Below are 18,302 nucleotides of genomic sequence, written 5' to 3' on the forward strand. Positions count from 1 at the left end.
ACAGTTTTATTTTATAAATCTTTACATTCCTTTTAGATGCTCTAGAAATACCTTATAGCCCATCATAGATCTGCTATGCCCCCCCCATATGCCTCTATAGACTGCCTCAGAACCACGTATATCCCCTCATAAGCTGCTATAGAGCCCCACAGCCCCCCTAGAGCCCCTTTTAACCTCCTCCGTCCTTCTACAGGTTTCTATCGCACCCCTTATAGCCCTCCCATAAGCTCTCTATAGGTCCCCCCAGCCTTTTCCAGCCGGGGTCCGCCCCCCCTCACCCGTAGTCGGGCAGGTAATGGAGGAAGATGCTGCCGAGGACGAGGGCGATGGAGACGCCGGTGAAGAAAACCGCCCGCATGTTGAGGACGTCGATGTCCGGCTCCGCCGAGAAGCCGTGGTAATCGGGGTTCTGCCGGCACGCCGCGCCTGCGTCCCCCGAGCGCCCGGCCCGGGCGGGCGGCGGGACCCAGGAGCCCCCTTCCCCCCCCCGGTGGCTCTAGGCCAAGCCCCCTCACCCCACAAGCCACGCCCACGAGGCTAAACACCACCCATGAGCCCTCAAGGCCCCACCCCGATGACATGGCTCCGCCCCAGCCACTAAGCCCCGCCCACAGGGCATGGCCATAGGCACACCCTGCCCCTGCAAGTCCCGCCCACCCATTCGGTAAGCCCAGCCCCCAGCCATCAAGCCCCACCCAGTGTGTATCAAAGCCCGGCCCACTCAGCTAAGCCCCGCCCCTTTACTGGACTTCAAAGCCCCGCCCCTCCCTTAGCCCCACCCACAATGCCATATCTGATACCAAGGCCCACCCATTTCTCCTAAGCCCCGCCCAACCCCATCAGCATCACTCGTGTCCTGCCTCAGACCAAGCCCCCTTTTCCCAAGCACCGCCCCTTTTCCCAAGCCCCGCCCCCACTCACTCCCCTCTGCCCTTGACTTGCCCCTCCGGCAATACCCCAACAAACCCCGCCCCCTCCTCTAACCCCGCCCCTCATGCGCAGGCCCCTCCCACCTTCCTCTGGGCCACCGCCATTGGCTCCTCCTCGTGGGGGTCGGCCCCCAGCGGCGCCCTCGGTAGCGCCACGGCCCCGGGGGTCCCCGCCGATCGCTCCCGCGCGCCGGCCCGTAGGGCCCCGGCCCGCAGCGCCCGCAGCGCCCTCCCCAGCGCCGCCATCTTCCCGACGGAAGTCCCGCCCCGCCGTTTCCCACCCCTCTGTTTCCGACCGCCTGCTCGGCCAATGAGAGAGCGACGCCGGTGCCCTCTAACCAACCGCGTGAGGAGTCCTTGCGCGGCGTCCCGCCCCAGCGTTGCGGCCCGAGGGCGGCTCCGCCTCCTCGCGCCGCGCAGCCAATCAGAGACCGGCGCTGGCACCCTCGAACCAACCGCAACCGTCGTCCCGCTCCGCTCTGGCCCCTTGCTAGTGGCTCCGCTCCCCGCGAGCAGCAGCCAATCAAAGGCCGCCGCCGGAGCGCTGGGGGGAAGCCCCGCCTCCTCGCAGCTCCCTTCGGAACCGGCCCCGCCCCCCGCCGCGGCGCGCAGACGCGCGGACCAATGAGAAGTGTGAGGGCGCTGATGGGCGGGCAGAATGTCCAATGGGAGAGCGGCGAGGGCGGGCGCGAGCGCGCGGGCCGGGCCGGGCGCGGAACGGCGCCGCCATTTTGCAGGTCGGGAGCGGCGGCGGCGGAGCGGTGCGGACAGGTCGGGGCCTACCGCCGAGGGGCGGGGCCTACGCGGGAGAGGCGGGGCTTACCGGGGCGGGGCGGGGCTTACCGGGGCTGGGAGGGGCTTACCGGGAGCCTCTGCGTGGGTGGGATTGGATAGAGGGGGTGAGGGGGCGGGTCCCGACCCTGGACTCTACCGGAGGGGGCGGGGCCTAGAGGGATCAGCGGGCGGGGCGGGACCTTGTATGCTAATGAGGGGGCGGGGCAGCGTAGGGGTCTTCACTGCTGCCTCGCAGGCAGGTCCCAGTGGCCCCAGTTCATACCATTTCCCTCCCAGTCGCCCCCCAGTTACTCCCCCGGGCCTCCCAGTATCTCCCAGTTCCTCCCAGTAGCTTCCTGTTTGTCCCAGTTCCTCCCAGTTGCCCCCCAGCGCCTCCTAGTATCTCACCAGTTCATCCCTGGATCCCTCCAGTTAATCCCAGTCCCTTCCAGTAATCCTCCGGGTTGTCCCAGGCCCTCCAGTGCCTCCCCAGTTCATCCCTGTCGCTCCCAGTGCCTCCCAGACCCACCCCCCAGTTTGCTCCAGTTCATTCCAGTTCTTCCTAGTGCTCCTGCAGATCACCCGAGTGCATCCCAGTGTCCCCGAGTGCCTCCCAGTACACTCCCAGTTAATCCCAGTCCTTTCCAGTCTCTTCCAGTGCCCCCTCAGACATTTCACTCCGTCCCAGTGCTCCCCGGTGCCTCCCAGTCCCTCCCAGTCCCCCAGTGACCCTGTCCCTTACAGGTGCCAGCACCATGGAATACGAACGCAGGTAGGGGGGACCTGGGGGGAGGGAGTAGATGACATTTGGGGACCCCCACAGTGGGAGGGGACATTCGGGGACCTCCCAAGGGGAAGGGACTTTTGGGTGACCCCATGGTGGGGAGGGAACATTTTGGGGACCCTCAAGGCGGGTGACAAGACTGGGGACCCCCGAGGGGAGGGGGACATTTAGGGTCCCCTAATGGCGAGAGGGGGCTTTGGGGGACCCCCGAGTGGGATGGGGACGTTCAGGGAACCCAACGGGGGGACATTTTGGGGACCCCCACGGGGGAGAAGGGGATGTTTTGGGACCCCCAGGGGAAGAGGGGACATTTGGGGACCTCCAAGGGGGGGGGTGACACGTTTGGGGTCCCCCAAGGGGAGAACAGGACTTTGGGGCACCCCCGAGCATGAGGGGACATTTGAGGGGCCCCCCTGGGGAACACATATGGGGACCCCAAGGAGGGGAGGGGGCACTGGGGACCCATAGGGGAGTGGGAGACATTTAGGGGGACCCCCTGACCCCTTCTTCTGTCCTGCAGAGGGGGCCGTGGTGACCGGACGGGGCGCTATGGGGGGGCCCCCGCCCCCTCCGAGGAAGGGTCCCGCACCCAGCGGGATCACGACTATCGCGACATGGACTATCGTGGCTACGGGGGCCCCCCCGAGGGGCCCTCCGCCCCTGGGACCCCCCCTCAGGTGGGTGCTGGATGCCAGGATCCCCTCCCGGAGGCCTTGGTCTCTCCCACTCCCCTAAACCCCCCTCTTTCTGCCCCCCTGCCCCCCACCCCAGGCCTCCTACGAGGGCTCGGAGGCCCCCCGGAAGCGTGACCCCGCCCCGGCTCCCCCGACGTTGCCCTTCGGTGCCGACGGCGACTACCGGGACCAGGATTACCGGCCCGAAGCGGCCGAGGAGGAGCCGCGTGCCAGCACCATCGTCATGCTCCGCATGCTGCCGCAGGCCGCCACCGAGAACGACGTAAGCCACGCCCCCCTGCGGGGGGGGACACGCCCTCACGGCTAAACCCCGCCCCTGCGGGGAAAGTGGGGAGCGCTGGCCCTTTAAATCGCAACGCGCCCCGTAGCCGGGGTCGCCTGCTGCGTAGGGTTGGCCACGCCCCCTTGCCTCGGCCACGCCCCTGTGCCTCGGCCACACCCTCTGTATGGCCCCACCCTGTTCTGGGGCACCGGCCCTTTAAATGCCAGTGGAAAGAGGGCGGGGTCACGTCGCTGTAAAGAGCGTATGGGCAGGGTTAGCCACGCCCCTGTGCCCGGCCACGCCCCTCATAGATGGCCACACCTCTTGTGCGGCCCCGCCCCCGGGGGGGGCACGAGCACTGTAACTTCTCCCCAGCAGAGCGCCCCAGGGAGGGTTTGGCCACGCCCCCTTTTCCTCAGCCACACCCCATTTTCCCCAGTAACACTTTCTTGGCCACACCCCTTTTTGTGGCCACACCCACCGTCGGCCACACCCCTTTATTTTACTCCTCCCAAGCAGCTCCCTTCCCACGTGGTCACACCCCCTTGCCTTGGCCACGCCCAATTTCTTCCAAGCCACACCCTTTTCTCTCAGGCCACACCCCCCCATCCCCCTGGGGCTCTGGGTCCCCCCAAGACTCGGGTCCCCCCCGACCCCCGGGTGCCCCCCAGCCCCCGGGTGCCCCCAACCCCAGGTCCCTTCCCAGACCCCCGGGTGCCCCCCAGCCCCCTGGGTGCCCCCCAGCCCCCTGGGTGCCCCCTGCGTTCCTGGGTCCCCCTGAGAGACAGTTGGCGGGGGGGGGGGGGGGGGAGGGCGAGTTTAGGGGTGTCCCAGCCCCGCTGGGGCACCCACTGAGGCCGGGTGCCCCCTCTGCCCCCCAGATCCGGGCGCAGCTGCAGGCACAGGGGGTGCAGCCCCGCGAGGTGCGGCTGATGCGCAACAAGTCGTCAGGTGAGCCCCGACACGCGGGCGCGCCGCGCGGGGTGGGTGGGGGGTGGGGGTGGCCCCCCACCCTACTCATGCCCGGGGGCACCCAGAGGTGCTGGTCTCGTCCCCAGGGAGCACGCGGGGGTGCTGCGTCAAACTTAGGGGGCACCCAGGGGTGCTTGTGTCAGACTTGGGGGGCACCCAAGGCTGCTGGTGTCACCTTTAGGAGCACCCAGGGGTGCTGTTCCTGTCCCCAGGGGCACCCAGGGGTGCCGGTCTCATTCCCAGGGAGCACCCAGGGGTGCTGTGCCGAACTTAGGGAGCACCCAGGGGTGCTGGTCCCATCCCCAGGAGCACCCAGGGGTGCTGGTCCTGTCCCCAGGGGGCACCCAGGGGTGCTAGTTCCTCCACCCAGGGCACCCAAGGGTGCCAATCCTATCCACAGGGGCACCCAGGGGTGCTGTGCTAGAGTTAGGTGGCACCCAGGGCTGCCAGTCCCCACCCCAGGGGTGCTGTGTTGGACTTGGGGGGCACCCAGGGGTGCCTGTCCTCTTCCCGGGGGCACCCAGGGGTGCTGGTGCTGTTCCCTAGGGGCACCCAGGGGTGCTTGTTTAATTTATAGGAGCACCCAGGGGTGCTGGTCCCATCCACAGGTAGCACCCAGGGGTGCTGTGCAGGACTTGGGGGGCACCCAGGGGTGCCTGTCATCTCTCCAGGGGCACCCAGGGGTGCTAGTTTTGTCCTTAGGGAGCACCCAGGGGTGCTGTGCCGGACTTAGGGGGCACTCAGGGGTGCCAGTCCCTTCCTCAGGAGCACCCAGGGGTGCTGGTCCTGTTCTGTAGGGGCACCCAGGGGTGCCAGTCCCTTCTTCAGGAGCACCCAGGGGTGCTAGTCCTGTTTCCCGGGGGCACCCAGGGGTGCCTGTCCCCTCCCTAGGAGCACCCAGGGGTGCTGCTCCAGGCTTGGGGGGCACCCAGGGGTGCCACTCCCACATCTAAGGGGCACCCAGGGGTGCTGCAGGCTTTCCCAGGAGCACCCAGGGGTGCTGTGCCACACAGAAGGGGCACCCAGGGGTGCCAGACCCATAGCTGGGGGCACCCAGGGGTGTCCACACCCTGCCCAGGAGCACCCAGGGGTGCTGGTCCTGTCCCTGGGGGCACCCAGGGGTGCCCATCTCCTGTTCCAGGGGCACCCAGGGGTGCCAGTCCCTTCCCCAGGGGCACCCAGGGGTGCTGGTCCTGTCCTCAGGGGCACCCAGGGGTGCTGATCCCATATCCTGGGTGCACCCAGGGGCACCTGTTTTCTGCCCAAGGGGCACCCAGGGGTGCCAGACTCACATCAGGCAGCACCCAGGGGTGCCAGTCTCATCCCCAGGAGCACCCAGGGGTGCTGTACCCTACGCAGGAGGCACCCAGGGGTGCGCGTATGTTATCTAGAAGCTCATAATCCACTTAGAGTGTCCCAGACAGGCTCCAGGAGCACCCATGGGTGCCTATACCATGCTCAAGAGCTCCTAGGAGCACCCACGGGCGCCCTTTTCTACTTCAGGAGATCCAAGAGGGGTCCCAGGAGCACCCAAGGGTCCCCATTGTCATCCCAAGGGGTCTCAGGGGTGCCTATACGCAACCTGCGAAGATCCCAGGAGCACCCATGGGTGCCCGTACAACACCCGAGGGGTCCCAGAGGTGCCTGTACCCAAGGCAGGGAGGTACCAGGAACAGCCAAGGGTGCCCCTTCTCACCCCAAGGGATCCCATGGGTGCCCATATCCACTCCAGGAGGTCACAGGAGCACCCATGGATGCCCATTCTCACCCTAGGGAGTCCCATGGGTGCCCATATTCACCGCAAAAGATCCCAGGTGGGTTCCAGGAGCACCCATGGGTGCCCATTCCCACCCCAAGAGGTCCCAAGGGGGTCCCAGGAGCACCTATGGGTACCCATACCACATCCAAGGGGTCTCATGGGTGCCCGTACCCAATCCAGGGGGTTGCAGGAGCACCCACGGGTGCCCATCCCGATCTTGGGGGGGTCCCGTGGGCACCCATACTCCCTCCGAAACATCCCGGGTGGGTCCCAGGAGCACCCATGGGTGCCCATCCCCAAGTCAAGGTGTCCCAGGTGAGTCCTGGGAGCACCCATGGGTGCCCATCTTGACCCCAGAGGAAATCCTGGGGGCGCCCATTCTCACCCCAGAAGATCCCAGGTGGATCCCAGGAGCACCCATGGGTGCCTGTCCCCAATTTAGGGGTTCCCATGGGTGCCTGTACCCATCTTGGGGGGTCCCATGGGGGCCTGTACCCATCTCGAGGAGTCCCATGGCTGCCCATACTCACCCCAAAAGAACCCAGCTGGGTCCCAGGAGCACCCATGGGTCCCTGTCCCCAACTCAGGGAGTCCCATGGGTGCCCATACTCACCCCAAAAGAACCCAGCTGGGTCCCAGGAGCACCCATGGGTGCCCGTCCCCATCTCAAGGAGTCACGGGGAGTCCCAGGAGCACCCATGGGTGCCCGTCCCAGCCCCAGACGATCCCGGGGGGCACCCATCCCCTACCCAGGGGAGCTGGGCGGGGGGGGGGGGAGGGGGCTGTGTCGGGCGCACCCATGGGTGCTCCCCCTGAGCGCCGGCTCCTTCCAGGTCAGAGCCGCGGCTTCGCCTTCGTGGAGTTTAACCACGTCCAGGACGCGGCGCGCTGGATGGACGCCAACCAGGTGGCTGCCGCGCGCGGCGGCGCGGGGGCGCGGCCGCCCCTCCCCTGCCCCGGGTGCCCCGCCCCGCCCCCCCCGCGGCCCCTCCCTCCTTGCCCCCATGTGACCCTCGTGCGACATCCCCGTGCGACACCCCCGTGCGACGCCCTCGCACGCCCTCGGGTGACACCCTCGTGCGACACCCTCGTGCGACACCCTTGTGCGACACCCTTGTGCACTCTCGTGCGCTCTCGTGCGATGCCCTCGTGCGCTGTCATGCGCTCTCGTGCGACACCCTCGTGCGACACCCTCGTGCGGCACCCTCGGGTGACACCCTCGTGCGCTCTCATGCGCTGCCCTCGTGTGACGCCCTCGTGCACTCTCGTGCGCTCTCGTGCGATGCGCTCGTGCGCTGTCATGCGCTCTCGTGCAGCACCCTCGTGCGGCACCGTTTTGCGACGCACTCGCATGCCGTCGTGTGACGCCCTCGTGCACTCTCGTGTGACACTCTCGTCCGACACCCTCATGCGACACCCTCGTGCGCTCTCGTGCGCTCTCGTGCGACACTGTCGTGCGCTCTTGTGCGAGCTCTTGTGCGAGAGCGTCATGTGCCCTTGTGCAAGCTCTTGTGTGAGACCCTCGTGCGAGACCCTCGTGCGCTCTCGTGTGCCACTCGTGTGAGATGCTCGTGTGAGACCCCTTGTGCGCGCTTGAGCGGGACCCTCGTGCGACGTCCTCGTGTGCCCTCGTGCACGACCATGTGAGACCCTTGTGCGCTCTCATGCAAGGTCTTGTGCGAGACCCTCATGCACCCTCGTGCAAGCTCTTGTGCGAGGCCCTCGTGCAACACCTTTGTGCGCTCTCGTGCGAGATCCTCGTGCGAGACCCTCTTGTGAGACCCTTGTGCGATACCCTCATGCGCTGTCATGCAAGCTCTCATGCGACACCCTTGTGTGAGACCCTCGTGCGACACCCTCGTGCACGGTTGTATGAGCTCTTGTGCACAATCCTCATGCGACGGCCTCGTGCACTCTTGTGCGAGACACTTGGGTGACACCCTTGTGCACTCTTGGGTGACACCCTCGTGTGAGGCTCTCGTGCGAGACCCTTGTGTGAGCCCCTGTGTGACGGCCGTGCGACGGTGGGCATGAGCCCCAGCGTGAGCTTTGTGCTGCGAGGCCTCGTGCCCCCTCGTGCGAGCCCCGGTGCGAGGGTGAGCGTGAGCCCCAGTGCCCCCTCGTGCGAAATCTCATCTGGGCCCTGGTGCGAGGGCGAGGCGAGCCCTTGTGTGAGCCCTGGTGCCCCTTCGTGCAAGCCTTCGTGCCCTCCTCGTGCGAGCCCTCGTGCCCGCAGTGCAAGCCTTCGTGCCCTCCTCGTGCAAGCCCTGGTGTCCTCTCGTGCGAGCCCTGGCACGAGCCCTCGTGCGAGCCCTGGTGTGCTCTGGTGCGAGCTGTGCTGTGAGTCCTTGTGCAAGTGCTGGTGTGAGCCCTCGTGCGAGTCCTCGTGCTCCCCATATTAATGCTTGTGCAAGCGCCCGTGCGAGCCCTGATGCAAACCCTCGTGCGAGCCCCCGTGCGAGCCCCAGTGCAAACCCTTGTGTGAGCCCTGGTGCGAGCCCTCGTGTGAGCCCCAGTGCAAACCCCCGTGCGAGCCGCGGTGCAAACCCTCGTGCGAGCCGCAGTGCAAACCCTCGTGCGAGCCCCAGTGCGATCCTTTGTGCGAGCCCCAGTGCAAACCCCCGTGCGAGCCCCGGTGCGAACCCTCGTGCAAGCCCCAGTGCAAACCCTCGTGCGAGCCCCGGTGCGAGCTCTTGTGCGAGCCCCAGTGCAAACCCTCATATGAGCCCTGGTGCAAACCCTCGTGCGAGCCCTGGTGCAAACCCCCATGCGAGCCCTGGTGCGAGCCCTTGTGCGAGCCCCAGTGCAAACCCTCATGCGAGCCCTGGTGCGAGCTCTCTTGCGAGCCCCGGTGCAAACCCTCGTGCGAGCCCTGGTGCAAACCCTCGTGCGAGCCCCCGTGCGAGCCCTTGTGCGAGCCCCAGTGCAAACCCTCGTGGGACTCCTCGTGCGAGTCCTGGTGCTGCTCATGTTAACGCTCTTGTGAGCCTTGGCACGAGCCCCGTGTGAGCCCCGTGCGAGTCCCGTGCGAGCCCCGTGCTAGTCCTGTGCGAGCCCCGTGCGAGCTCCGTGCTAGTCCTGTGCGAGCCCCGTGCGAGCCCCGTGCTAGTCCTGTGCGAGCCCCATGCTAGTCCCGTGCTAGTCCCGTGCGAGCTCCGTGCTAGTCCTGTGCGAGTCCCGTGCTAGTCCCGTGCGAGCCCCGTGCTAGTCCCGTGCGAGCCCCGTGCTAGTCCCGTGCGAGCCCCGTGCTAGTCCCGTGCGAGCCCCGTGCGAGCCCCGTGCGAGCCCCGTGCTAGTCCCGTGCGAGCCCCGTGCTAGTCCCGTGCGAGTCCCGTGCGAGCCCCGTGCGAGCCCCGTGCTAGTCCCGTGCGAGCCCCGTGCTAGTCCCGTGCGAGCCCCGTGCTAGCCCTGTGCTAGCCCTGTGCTAGTCCTGTGCTAGTCCCGTGCGAGCCCCGTGCCAGGCCCGTGCCAGCCCCGTGCCAGCCCCATCCCAGCCCCATCCCAGCCCCCGTGCCAGCCCCGTGCCAGCCCCATCCCAGCCCCGTGCCAGCCCCATCCCAGCCCCATCCCAGCCCCATCCCAGCCCCCGTGCCAGCCCCGTGCCAGCCCCATCCCAGCCCCGTGCCAGCCCCGTGCCAGGCCCGTGCCAGCCCCGTGCCAGCCCCATCCCAGCCCCATCCCAGCCCCATCCCAGCCCCATCCCAGCCCCCGTGCCAGCCCCGTGCCAGCCCCATCCCAGCCCCGTGCCAGCCCCGTGCCAGCCCCATCCCAGCCCCGTGCCAGCCCCATCCCAGCCCCATCCCAGCCCCATCCCAGCCCCCGTGCCAGCCCCGTGCCAGGCCCATCCCAGCCCCATCCCAGCCCCGTGCCAGCCCCATCCCAGCCCCATCCCAGCCCCATCCCAGCCCCGTGCCAGGCCCGTGCCAGCCCCATCCCAGCCCCATCCCAGCCCCGTGCCAGCCCCATGCCAGCCCCATCCCAGCCCCGTGCCAGCCCCATCCCAGCCCCGTGCCAGGCCCGTGCCAGCCCCATCCCAGCCCCATCCCAGCCCCCGTGCCAGCCCCGTGCCAGCCCCATCCCAGCCCCATCCCAGCCCCGTGCCAGGCCCATCCCAGCCCCATCCCAGCCCCATCCCAGCCCCGTGCCAGGCCCATCCCAGCCCCATCCCAGCCCCATCCCAGCCCCCGTGCCAGCCCCCGTGCCAGCCCCATCCCAGCCCCATCCCAGCCCCCGTGCCAGCCCCATCCCAGCCCCGTGCCAGGCCCGTGCCAGGCCCGTGCCAGCCCCCCGCTTGCCCCGCAGCAGGGGCTGAGCCTGCTGGGCCAGCGCGTCTCCCTGCACTACAGCGACCCCAAGCCCAAGATCAACGAGGACTGGCTCTGCGCCAAGGTGGGCGCCGGGGGGGGGCCGGGGCGGGGGGGAGGATGGGGATCGATGGGGGGGACCTGGGGCAGCCGCGGGGGGGGGGGTCAGGGGGGGTCATGGGGGGGGGTTAGGGGGGGTTTTGGGGGGGTTTAGGGGGGTTGGGGGGGGTTTAGGGGGCTCTATGGGGGGTGTTGGGGGGGTTTAGGGGGGCCGGGGGAGCTTAGGGGGATCTATGGGGGGTGTTGGGGGGTCCTTTGGGCTCCTTGGGGGGGTTTTGGGGGGTCCTGGGGGGGTTATGGGGATCTATGGGAGGTCTGGGGGGGGGTTAGGGGGGTTCGGGGGGGGCTTGGGGGCATCTGGGGGGGGCTTGGGGGCTTTTGGGCTCCTGTGTGCGGTTTGGGGGGGTTTAGGGGTGTCCAAGGGGGCTTAGGGGCCCTATGGGGGTTTTGGGGGGGTGCTGGGGGCATCCGGGGGTGTTTATGGGGGTCTTGGGGGGTTCTGGGGGGTTTAGGGGGGTCTGGAGGGGGTTAGGGGGATCCTTGGGGGGGTCCTTTGGGCTCCTGGGGGGTCTTAGGGGGGGTCCTGGGTGGGAGGGAATCGGGGGGGGGGGGGGGCCGGCGGGCATCCTGGGGGAGTTTATGTGGGTCTTGGGGGGCTAATGGGGGTCTGGGGGGGGGGTAGGGGGATCCCGGGGGGCTCTTGGGGGGTCCTGGGGGGTTTATGGGGGTCTGGGGGGGGGGAGACAGGGGGATCCGGGGGGGGGATCTATGGGGGGGGGGGGTAGGGGGATCCACGGGGGGTCTTGGGGGCTTCTCGGGGCTCCGGGGGGGCCCTGGGGGGGCAGGGGGGGATTTTGGGGTGCGACGGGGGGTTCCGGGGTCCGGCAGTGCGGGGTGCAGAACTTCAAGCGGCGGGAGAAGTGCTTCAAGTGCGGCGTCCCTAAAGCCGGTGGGTCGCCCCAAAACCCCCCGATTTCACCCCAAAACCTTGCCCCCCCCCCCCCCGCCCACCCCAAACCCCATTGGAATCCCTCAAGCCACCCCCCAAAACTGCCCATTTTCACCCCAAAACCCTCGGGGTCTTTCTGAGCGCCCGAGGGATCCCCCAAAACACCTTGTTTTCTCCCCAAAACTACCCTGGGGGACCCCGAAACTTGCCCGGGGGGGGGGGTCCCTAAAGCCAACGGGGCGGGTTATGAATTTGGGGGTCAGGGTTGGAAATTTGGGGGGCGGGGGGGGATTTTGGGGTTCGGCAGCCCCGTTTTGGGGGTCGACCACCAAATTCGGGGGCTGAGCTGTTAAATTTTGGGGTTCATTCACGACATTTGCGCTTCAACACCCGATTTTGGGTTCAGACGCCAGCTTTTGGGGTTCAACCACCGATTTGGGGGTTCAGCCCCCAAACTTGGGGGTCAACCGCTCAATTTTGAGGCTCAGCCATCAAATCTTGGGGTAAAACCACTAAATTTTGGGGTGTGGACATCCCGTTTGGGGGTTCAACCATGGGATTTTGGGGTTCGGGCATGAAATTTGGGGGTTCAACCGTGGGATTTGGGGGTTTGGGCATGAAATTTGGGGGTTCAACCACCAGATGTTGGGGTTTGACCACCAAATTTGGGGTTTCGAGCGCTTAAATTTGGGATCCAGCCGCCAAAATTCGCGCTTCCAACAAGAAAATCGGGGGGTTGGCCATGAAAGTCAGGGTTCAACCGCTCAATTTTGGGGTTCAACTACTCAATTTGGGGATCGAGCCCCCAAATTTTGGCGCTTGACCGCCCGATGTTGAGGTTCACCCAGCAAACTTGGCGTTCAGCCACCCAGTTTTGGGGTTCAACCGTCCGATTTAGGGGTTGAGCCACCAAATCGTGGCGCTCGATTCTCCAAATTTGGGGTTCAACCGCCTGACTTTGGGGTCGAAGCACCAGATTTTGGGGGGCGGCTACCAAATTCTTGAGTTTGGCTGCCAAATTTGGGGTTTCAGCCGTGACGTTTTTGGATGCAGGCGCCGCGTTTTGGGGTTCAACCACACAAACTTGGGGTTCAGCAACCAAATTTTGGGCTTCAACCACCAAATGTTGGGGTTCAGGCATTACATTTGGGGATACAAGCACCAAATTTAGGGTCCAGCTGCCAAACTTGAGGTTTAACCACCAAATTTTGGGGTTCAGCCACCCAATTTGGGGCTTGTCTACCACATTTAGGGTTTAATCACCCAGTTTTGGGGTACAACTACCATATTTTGGGTTTCAACCACCCGATTTTTGGGCTCAACCACCCAATCTTGGGGTTCAACCACCAGATTTTGGGATTCAGCCACCCAATCTTGGGGTTCACCCACCCAATTTTGGGGACCAACCACCACATTTGGGGTTTAATCACCAAATTTTGGCATTCAACCACATGATTTTGGGGGTTCAACCACCAAATTCTGGATTTCAACTGCCCAGTTTTGGGCTTCAATCACCAATCTTGGGGGTCAACCACCAGATTTTGAGGTTCGACTGCCAGATTTTGGGGTTCAACCACCAAATTTGGGGGTTCAACCACCAAATTCTGGGGCTCAACCACCCAACTTTGGGGTTCAACCACCCAACTTGGGGTTCAACCACCAGATTTGGGGTTCAACCACCCGATTTTGGGGTTCACCAACCAAATTTCGGAGTTCAGGCACCCAATTTTGGGGTTCAGTCACCAATCTTGGGGTTCAACCACCACATTTGGGGGTTCAACCACCAAATTTGGGGGTTCAGCCACCACATTTGGAGTTTTAACTGTCAGATTTTGGGGTTCAAGCACCAGATTTTGGGGTTTAATCACCAGATTTGGGGTTCAGTCACCAGATTTGGGGGTTCAACCACCACATTTGGGGTTTTAACCACCAAATTTTGGGGTTCAACCACCCAATTTTGGAGTTCAGCCACCTGATTTTGGGGTTCAACCACCAAATTTGCAGTGTGAACCATCAAATTTTGGGATTCAACCACCAAATTTTGGGGCTCAACCACCAGATTTTGGGGTTCAACCACCAAATTTTGGGACTCAACCACCAGATTTTGGGGCTCAACCGGCAGATTTGGGGGTTCATCCGCTGACTGAGGGGTACCGGGGGGGGGGTTGTGTTTTGGGGTGCAGAAGCGGAACAGCGGGGCCCGGGGGGGCCACGACCGGAGCTGGTGCCGGGTGGGGGGGGGCTGCTGCCCCTCCCCCAACCCTATGGCCCCACCCTGGGGGGGACCCCGGGGGGGCCCCAAAGTGGGACCGAACCCGGAGCTGATAACGCCAACGACAGTGAGTTGGGGGGGGGGGGTCCAGGGGGATTTGGGGGGGTCCTGTGGGGGGGTTATGGGGGGCTGGGGGGGGTGAGAGGTGTCTTGGAGGGGCTAAAGGGGGCAGGGGGGGTAGATGAGGGTCCTGGGGGGGTTAAGGGTGGTGTGGGGCCTCCAGGGAGGGAATTTGGGGGGCTAGTGGGGGTCCTGGGGGGGGGGTTATGGGGGTCTGAAGTGTCTAAGGGGGATCTGGGGCGTTTCGGGGGGGTCTTGGGGTGCCTATGGAGAGCCTTGGGGGGCCTAAAGAGGAGCTTGGGGGGGCTCCTGGGGGCTTTAGGGGGGTCCGGGGGGGTTATGGAAGTGCTGGGGGGGCTACAGGGGGGGTTGAGGGGGTCTGGGGGGAGTTAGGGGGGTCCAAGGGGGTGTTATGGGGGGTCTTGGGGGGCTAAGGGGGGGTCTCAGGGGGTCCTGGGAGAGTTATGGGGGTCGGGGGGGGTGTTATGGGGGGTCTTGAGGCTTCCCGGGTGGTTTAGGGGTGTCCTGGGGGTGCTTAGGGGGGGTCTAGAGGGGCTGGGGGGCATCTTGGGGGGCGCTGGGGGGGTTATAGGGGTCCGGGGGGGGCTTGGGGGGCTTGTGGAGAAGCTGGGGGGGATTAGGGGGGGCTGGAGAGGGTAAGGGAGGGCCTTGGGGAGGGGGTAAGAGGTTTATGGGAGGGTCGGGGGGAATTTAGGGGAGTCCTGGGGGGGCCCTGGGCAGATTTGGGGGGGGGGGACCATAAGGAACCCAGAGGAGCATAAAAAGGAGTTTAAGAGGGTCCCGGGGGGGGGGGGGGGGGGTGTTGGTTTAGGGCGGTCTCGAGGGCCTAAGGAGCATTTTGGGGGGTCTTGGGGGTGTGAACATGCCCCCCGCCCCCAGGTCACCCCGTTTTTGTGTGTGTCCCCCCCCCCCCAGCCATCATCCTGCGGAACCTGCACCCCCAGAGCAGCCTGGAGTCCATCCTGGCCGCCCTCGCGCCCTTCGCCGCCCTCTCGGCCGCCAACGTCCGCGTCATCAAGGACCGACAGACCCAGCTCAACCGCGGCTTCGCCTTCGTCCAGCTCGCCACCATCGTGGTGGGTGCCCCCCCCCTCTATAGGGCCCCCCCCCCCCCCCCGATGCCTGGGTCCCCTCTATAGGCTGCCCCGGATGCTCGGGTCCTTTCCGTAGGGTGCCCTGGACTCTGGGATCTCTTCCGTAGGGTGCCCCGGATGCCTGGGTCTGTTTTTGGGAGCGTCCTGGATGCCTGGGTGCCTTATATAGGGTGTCTCAGACGTCTGCGCTCCTTCTATAGGGTACCCTGGGCACCTGGGTGCTGTCTATAGGGGTGTCCCAAATGCCTGGGTCCCTTTGGGAGGGGTCCCTGGATGCCTGGGTCTCCTTTTGGAAGGGTCCGGGGTGCCTGGGCACCGTCTATAGGGTGCCCCGCATACCTGGGTTCTTTCTATAGAGTGCTTTGCATACCTGGGTCCCTTCTATAGGGTGCCCCGGACGCCTGGGTCCCTTCTATAGGGTGCCCCGCATACCTGGGTCCCTTCTATAGGGTGCCCCGGACGCCTGGGTCCCTTCTATAGGGTGCCCCGCATACCTGGGTCCCTTCTATAGGGTGCCCCGGACGCCTGGGTCCCTTCTATAGGGTGCCCCGCATACCTGGGTCCCTTCCATAGGGTGCCCCAGGCACCTGGGCCCATTTTTGGGGGTCCCCACCTTGCCAGGGTCCTTCCTGGATGCCTGGGTCCCTTTTTGGGGCCTGTTGGGTGCCTGGGTGCCGCCGGGGGTGCCCCCCGGGTGCCCCCCCGACGCCTGGGTGCCCCGCAGGAGGCGTCGCAGCTGCTGCAGATGCTGCAGGCCCTGCACCCCCCCTCCACATCGACGGCAAGAGCATCAACGTCGAGTTCGCCAAGGGCTCCAAGCGGTGAGGCCACGCCCCCGCCGGCCACGCCCTCCCCGAGCCCCACCCTGACCTTGAGCCCCGCCCCTGAGCATAGGCCCCGCCCGCCGCCCCGAGGTCCCGCCCCCCCAGCAAGCCTCAGCCCATGGAGCTCCTCCAGGGGTGACCTCAAGCCCTGCCCTGAGCCCCGCCCTGCACCTAAGCCCCACCCACAAGTCCCCGTGCCACACCCACCAGCCCTAAGACCCGCCCCCTATCCCGAGGGCGCAGGCCTCTGCGTGGAACCCCTCTAGGGGTGACCTCAAGCCCCGCCCCCGGCCACAAGCCACACCCACAAGCCCCATGGCACACCCACAAATGCTAGGCCCTGCCCCTTCTCCCAAGATCCCGCCCCCTAGCAAGCCTCCGCCCACAGAACATCTTTAGGGGGTAATCTCAGGCCCCGCCCTGGCCCTAAGACCCGCCCACAAGCCCAAGCCCCACCCATAAGCACTAAACCCCGCCTACAGACGGGGTTGAGAACACACCCCTGCCCTTGCACAGCCCCAGCCAATGGAAGACCTCCAGATTGCCACAAGCCCCGCCCCTGAGTCCCTTCAGCCCTGGCCCTCAGTCAGAAGCACCGCCCCAGATCACAAGCCCCACCCACAAGGGCTAAGCCCTGCCCCATGTCTAGGTCCCGCCCCCAGGGATCCAGTCACACACCTCTCACTGTGGCCTGGGCTGCTGAGCCCCACCCCTGCAGCTCTTAACCCCGCCCGCTTCACATAAACCCCACCTACATGGTCCCACCCCAGACATCAGGCTCCACCCACTTCCCCCTCAAGCCACACCCCCAGACCAAGCCACACACACCGTTGGCATCCTGGCCCCGCCCCCTCAGTGAGGCCCCGCCCCTGACCCTCCATCCCCAGGGAGGTGCAGGGGGCGGGGCCAGGGGAGGGACCGCCCCGTGCCAGCGCCGCCTCCGTTGCCTCCACCGCCATCGCCGCCGCCCAATGGGCGCTCTCCCAGGTGGGCGGGGCATCGACTGAGGGGCGGGGCTTCAGGGGAAGGGTTGGCACGTGGGGGTGGGTCTTGGGTTTGACAGGGCGGGGTCTGGAGGCGGGGCTTGGTCTGAGTGGGTGGGAACTGGGGAAGTGAGGGTGGGGCTTTAAGGGCAGGGTGTGTTCTCGAGGGGGCGGGGCTTCTTGGTGGGGTGGGGCTTGCAGAATGGTTTTGTCGGGGCGGGGTTTAGCAGATCGTAATCTGGGGCGGGGCTTGGCGGGGGGTGGGGCTCTCTAGACAAGGAGGTGTGTCCTGATGTGGCCCCGCCCCTTCCACAGGCTGCCCCGGGTGGAGAGACCACCTGGGCAGGGGGGGAGGAGCCTCCCACCGACTTCAGCAGCTTCTACCAATCAGAGGAGACCTTTACCAGCCCCGCCCCTGCCCTCTACGGTTCCGCCTACCTCAAGGGCACCACGGCCCCGCCCCCTGGCCCCACCCTGTCCAGCTCCGCCCCTGCCAAGGCTGATGGCCCCGCCCCAGGTGAGTGCCCCTCCGCCCCCAGGGCACCCTATAGCGGGGACCCGGGCACCTGGGAGACCCTATAGAGAGGACCCAGGCGCCCAGGGCACCCTATAGCGGGGACCTGGGCACCTGGGAGACCCTATAGAGAGGCCCAGGCGCCCAGGGCACCCTATGGTGGGACTCAGGCACCCAGGGCAACCTATAGTGGGGACCCAGGCACCTGGGAGATCCTATAGACGAGATCCGTGCAGCCATGACACCCTATAGCAGGGACCCAGGTGCCCAAGGCATCCTATAGGGGGGACTTAGGCACCTGACAGGCTCTATAGAGAAGACTCAGGCACCCAGGACACCCTATAGCAGGCACCCAGGTGCCCAGAGCACCCTATATCGGAGACTTAGATATCTGGGAGATCCTATAGAGAAAACGCCGGTACTCAGGACATGCTATAGGGGGGGTTCAGGCATTTGGGAGAGCCTACAGAGGAGACCCAGGCGCCCAGGACACCCTATGGCAGGGACCCAGGCGCCCAGAGCACCCTATAGCAGGGACTCAGGCACCCAGGACACCCTATAGCGGGGCCCCAGGCGCTCAGAGCACCCTATAGTAGAGACTCAGGCAGCTGGGAGACCCTGTGGAGAAGACCTATGTACGCAGAGTACCCTATAGCGGACAGCCAGGAACCTGGAAGACCCTATAGAAGAGACTCAGGCGCCCAGGGCATCCTATAGGGGGGACCGGGGCACCCGGGGGACCCTATAGGGGCCACCCGGGGCGCCCTATAGCGCTCCTGACCCCTCCCCTCAGGCGCGGAGGAGCCGGCGGTGCCGGGGCTGGACCCCGCGGCGGGGGGGGGCCCCTTCCCCCGCGCCCCCCCCGGGGGGGGCCCCTACCCCTCCCCCGCTGCCGAGACCCCCGCCGCGACCCCCCCGGGAGCCCCCAGCCAGGTGGGTGCCCCGAGGCGGGGGAGACCCCAAAAGTGGGGGGACCCAAAAGTGGAGGGACCCAAAAGTGGGGGGACCCAAAAGTGGAGGGACCCAAAAGTGGAGGGACCCGATAC

General features: G+C 66.1%; 2 protein-coding genes across 2 annotated transcripts in view; one reads left to right on the plus strand and one right to left on the minus strand.

Moving 5' to 3' along the window:
- Positions 1–274: 274 nt before the first annotated feature.
- Positions 275–1,175, minus strand: NDUFB11 (NADH:ubiquinone oxidoreductase subunit B11; the record flags this gene model as incomplete). The annotated part of the gene is made up of 2 exons (XM_082012258.1): positions 275–409; positions 1,014–1,175. 2 exons carry the CDS (start codon positions 1,173–1,175, stop codon positions 275–277), a joined length of 297 nt encoding a protein of 98 aa, XP_081868384.1.
- Positions 1,176–2,458: 1,283 nt separating this feature from the next.
- LOC309414916 (RNA-binding protein 10-like) overlaps positions 2,459–18,302 on the plus strand; it is a gene marked incomplete at both ends in the record, with an annotated part of 23,130 nt that continues 7,286 nt past the window's right edge. Inside the window, 13 exon segments of the mRNA XM_082012295.1 lie at positions 2,459–2,475; positions 3,008–3,164; positions 3,259–3,444; positions 4,326–4,395; positions 7,009–7,082; positions 10,478–10,564; positions 11,428–11,488; positions 14,757–14,917; positions 15,660–15,708; positions 15,711–15,756; positions 16,647–16,746; positions 17,058–17,259; positions 18,050–18,066. Of these exon segments, the coding sequence (XP_081868421.1) occupies positions 2,459–2,475; positions 3,008–3,164; positions 3,259–3,444; positions 4,326–4,395; positions 7,009–7,082; positions 10,478–10,564; positions 11,428–11,488; positions 14,757–14,917; positions 15,660–15,708; positions 15,711–15,756; positions 16,647–16,746; positions 17,058–17,259; positions 18,050–18,066 (1,227 nt within the window).

Source organism: Phaethon aethereus (genome assembly GCF_964289735.1).
Source record: "Phaethon aethereus genome assembly, chromosome: 34".
Taxonomy (NCBI): Eukaryota; Metazoa; Chordata; class Aves; order Phaethontiformes; family Phaethontidae; genus Phaethon; species Phaethon aethereus.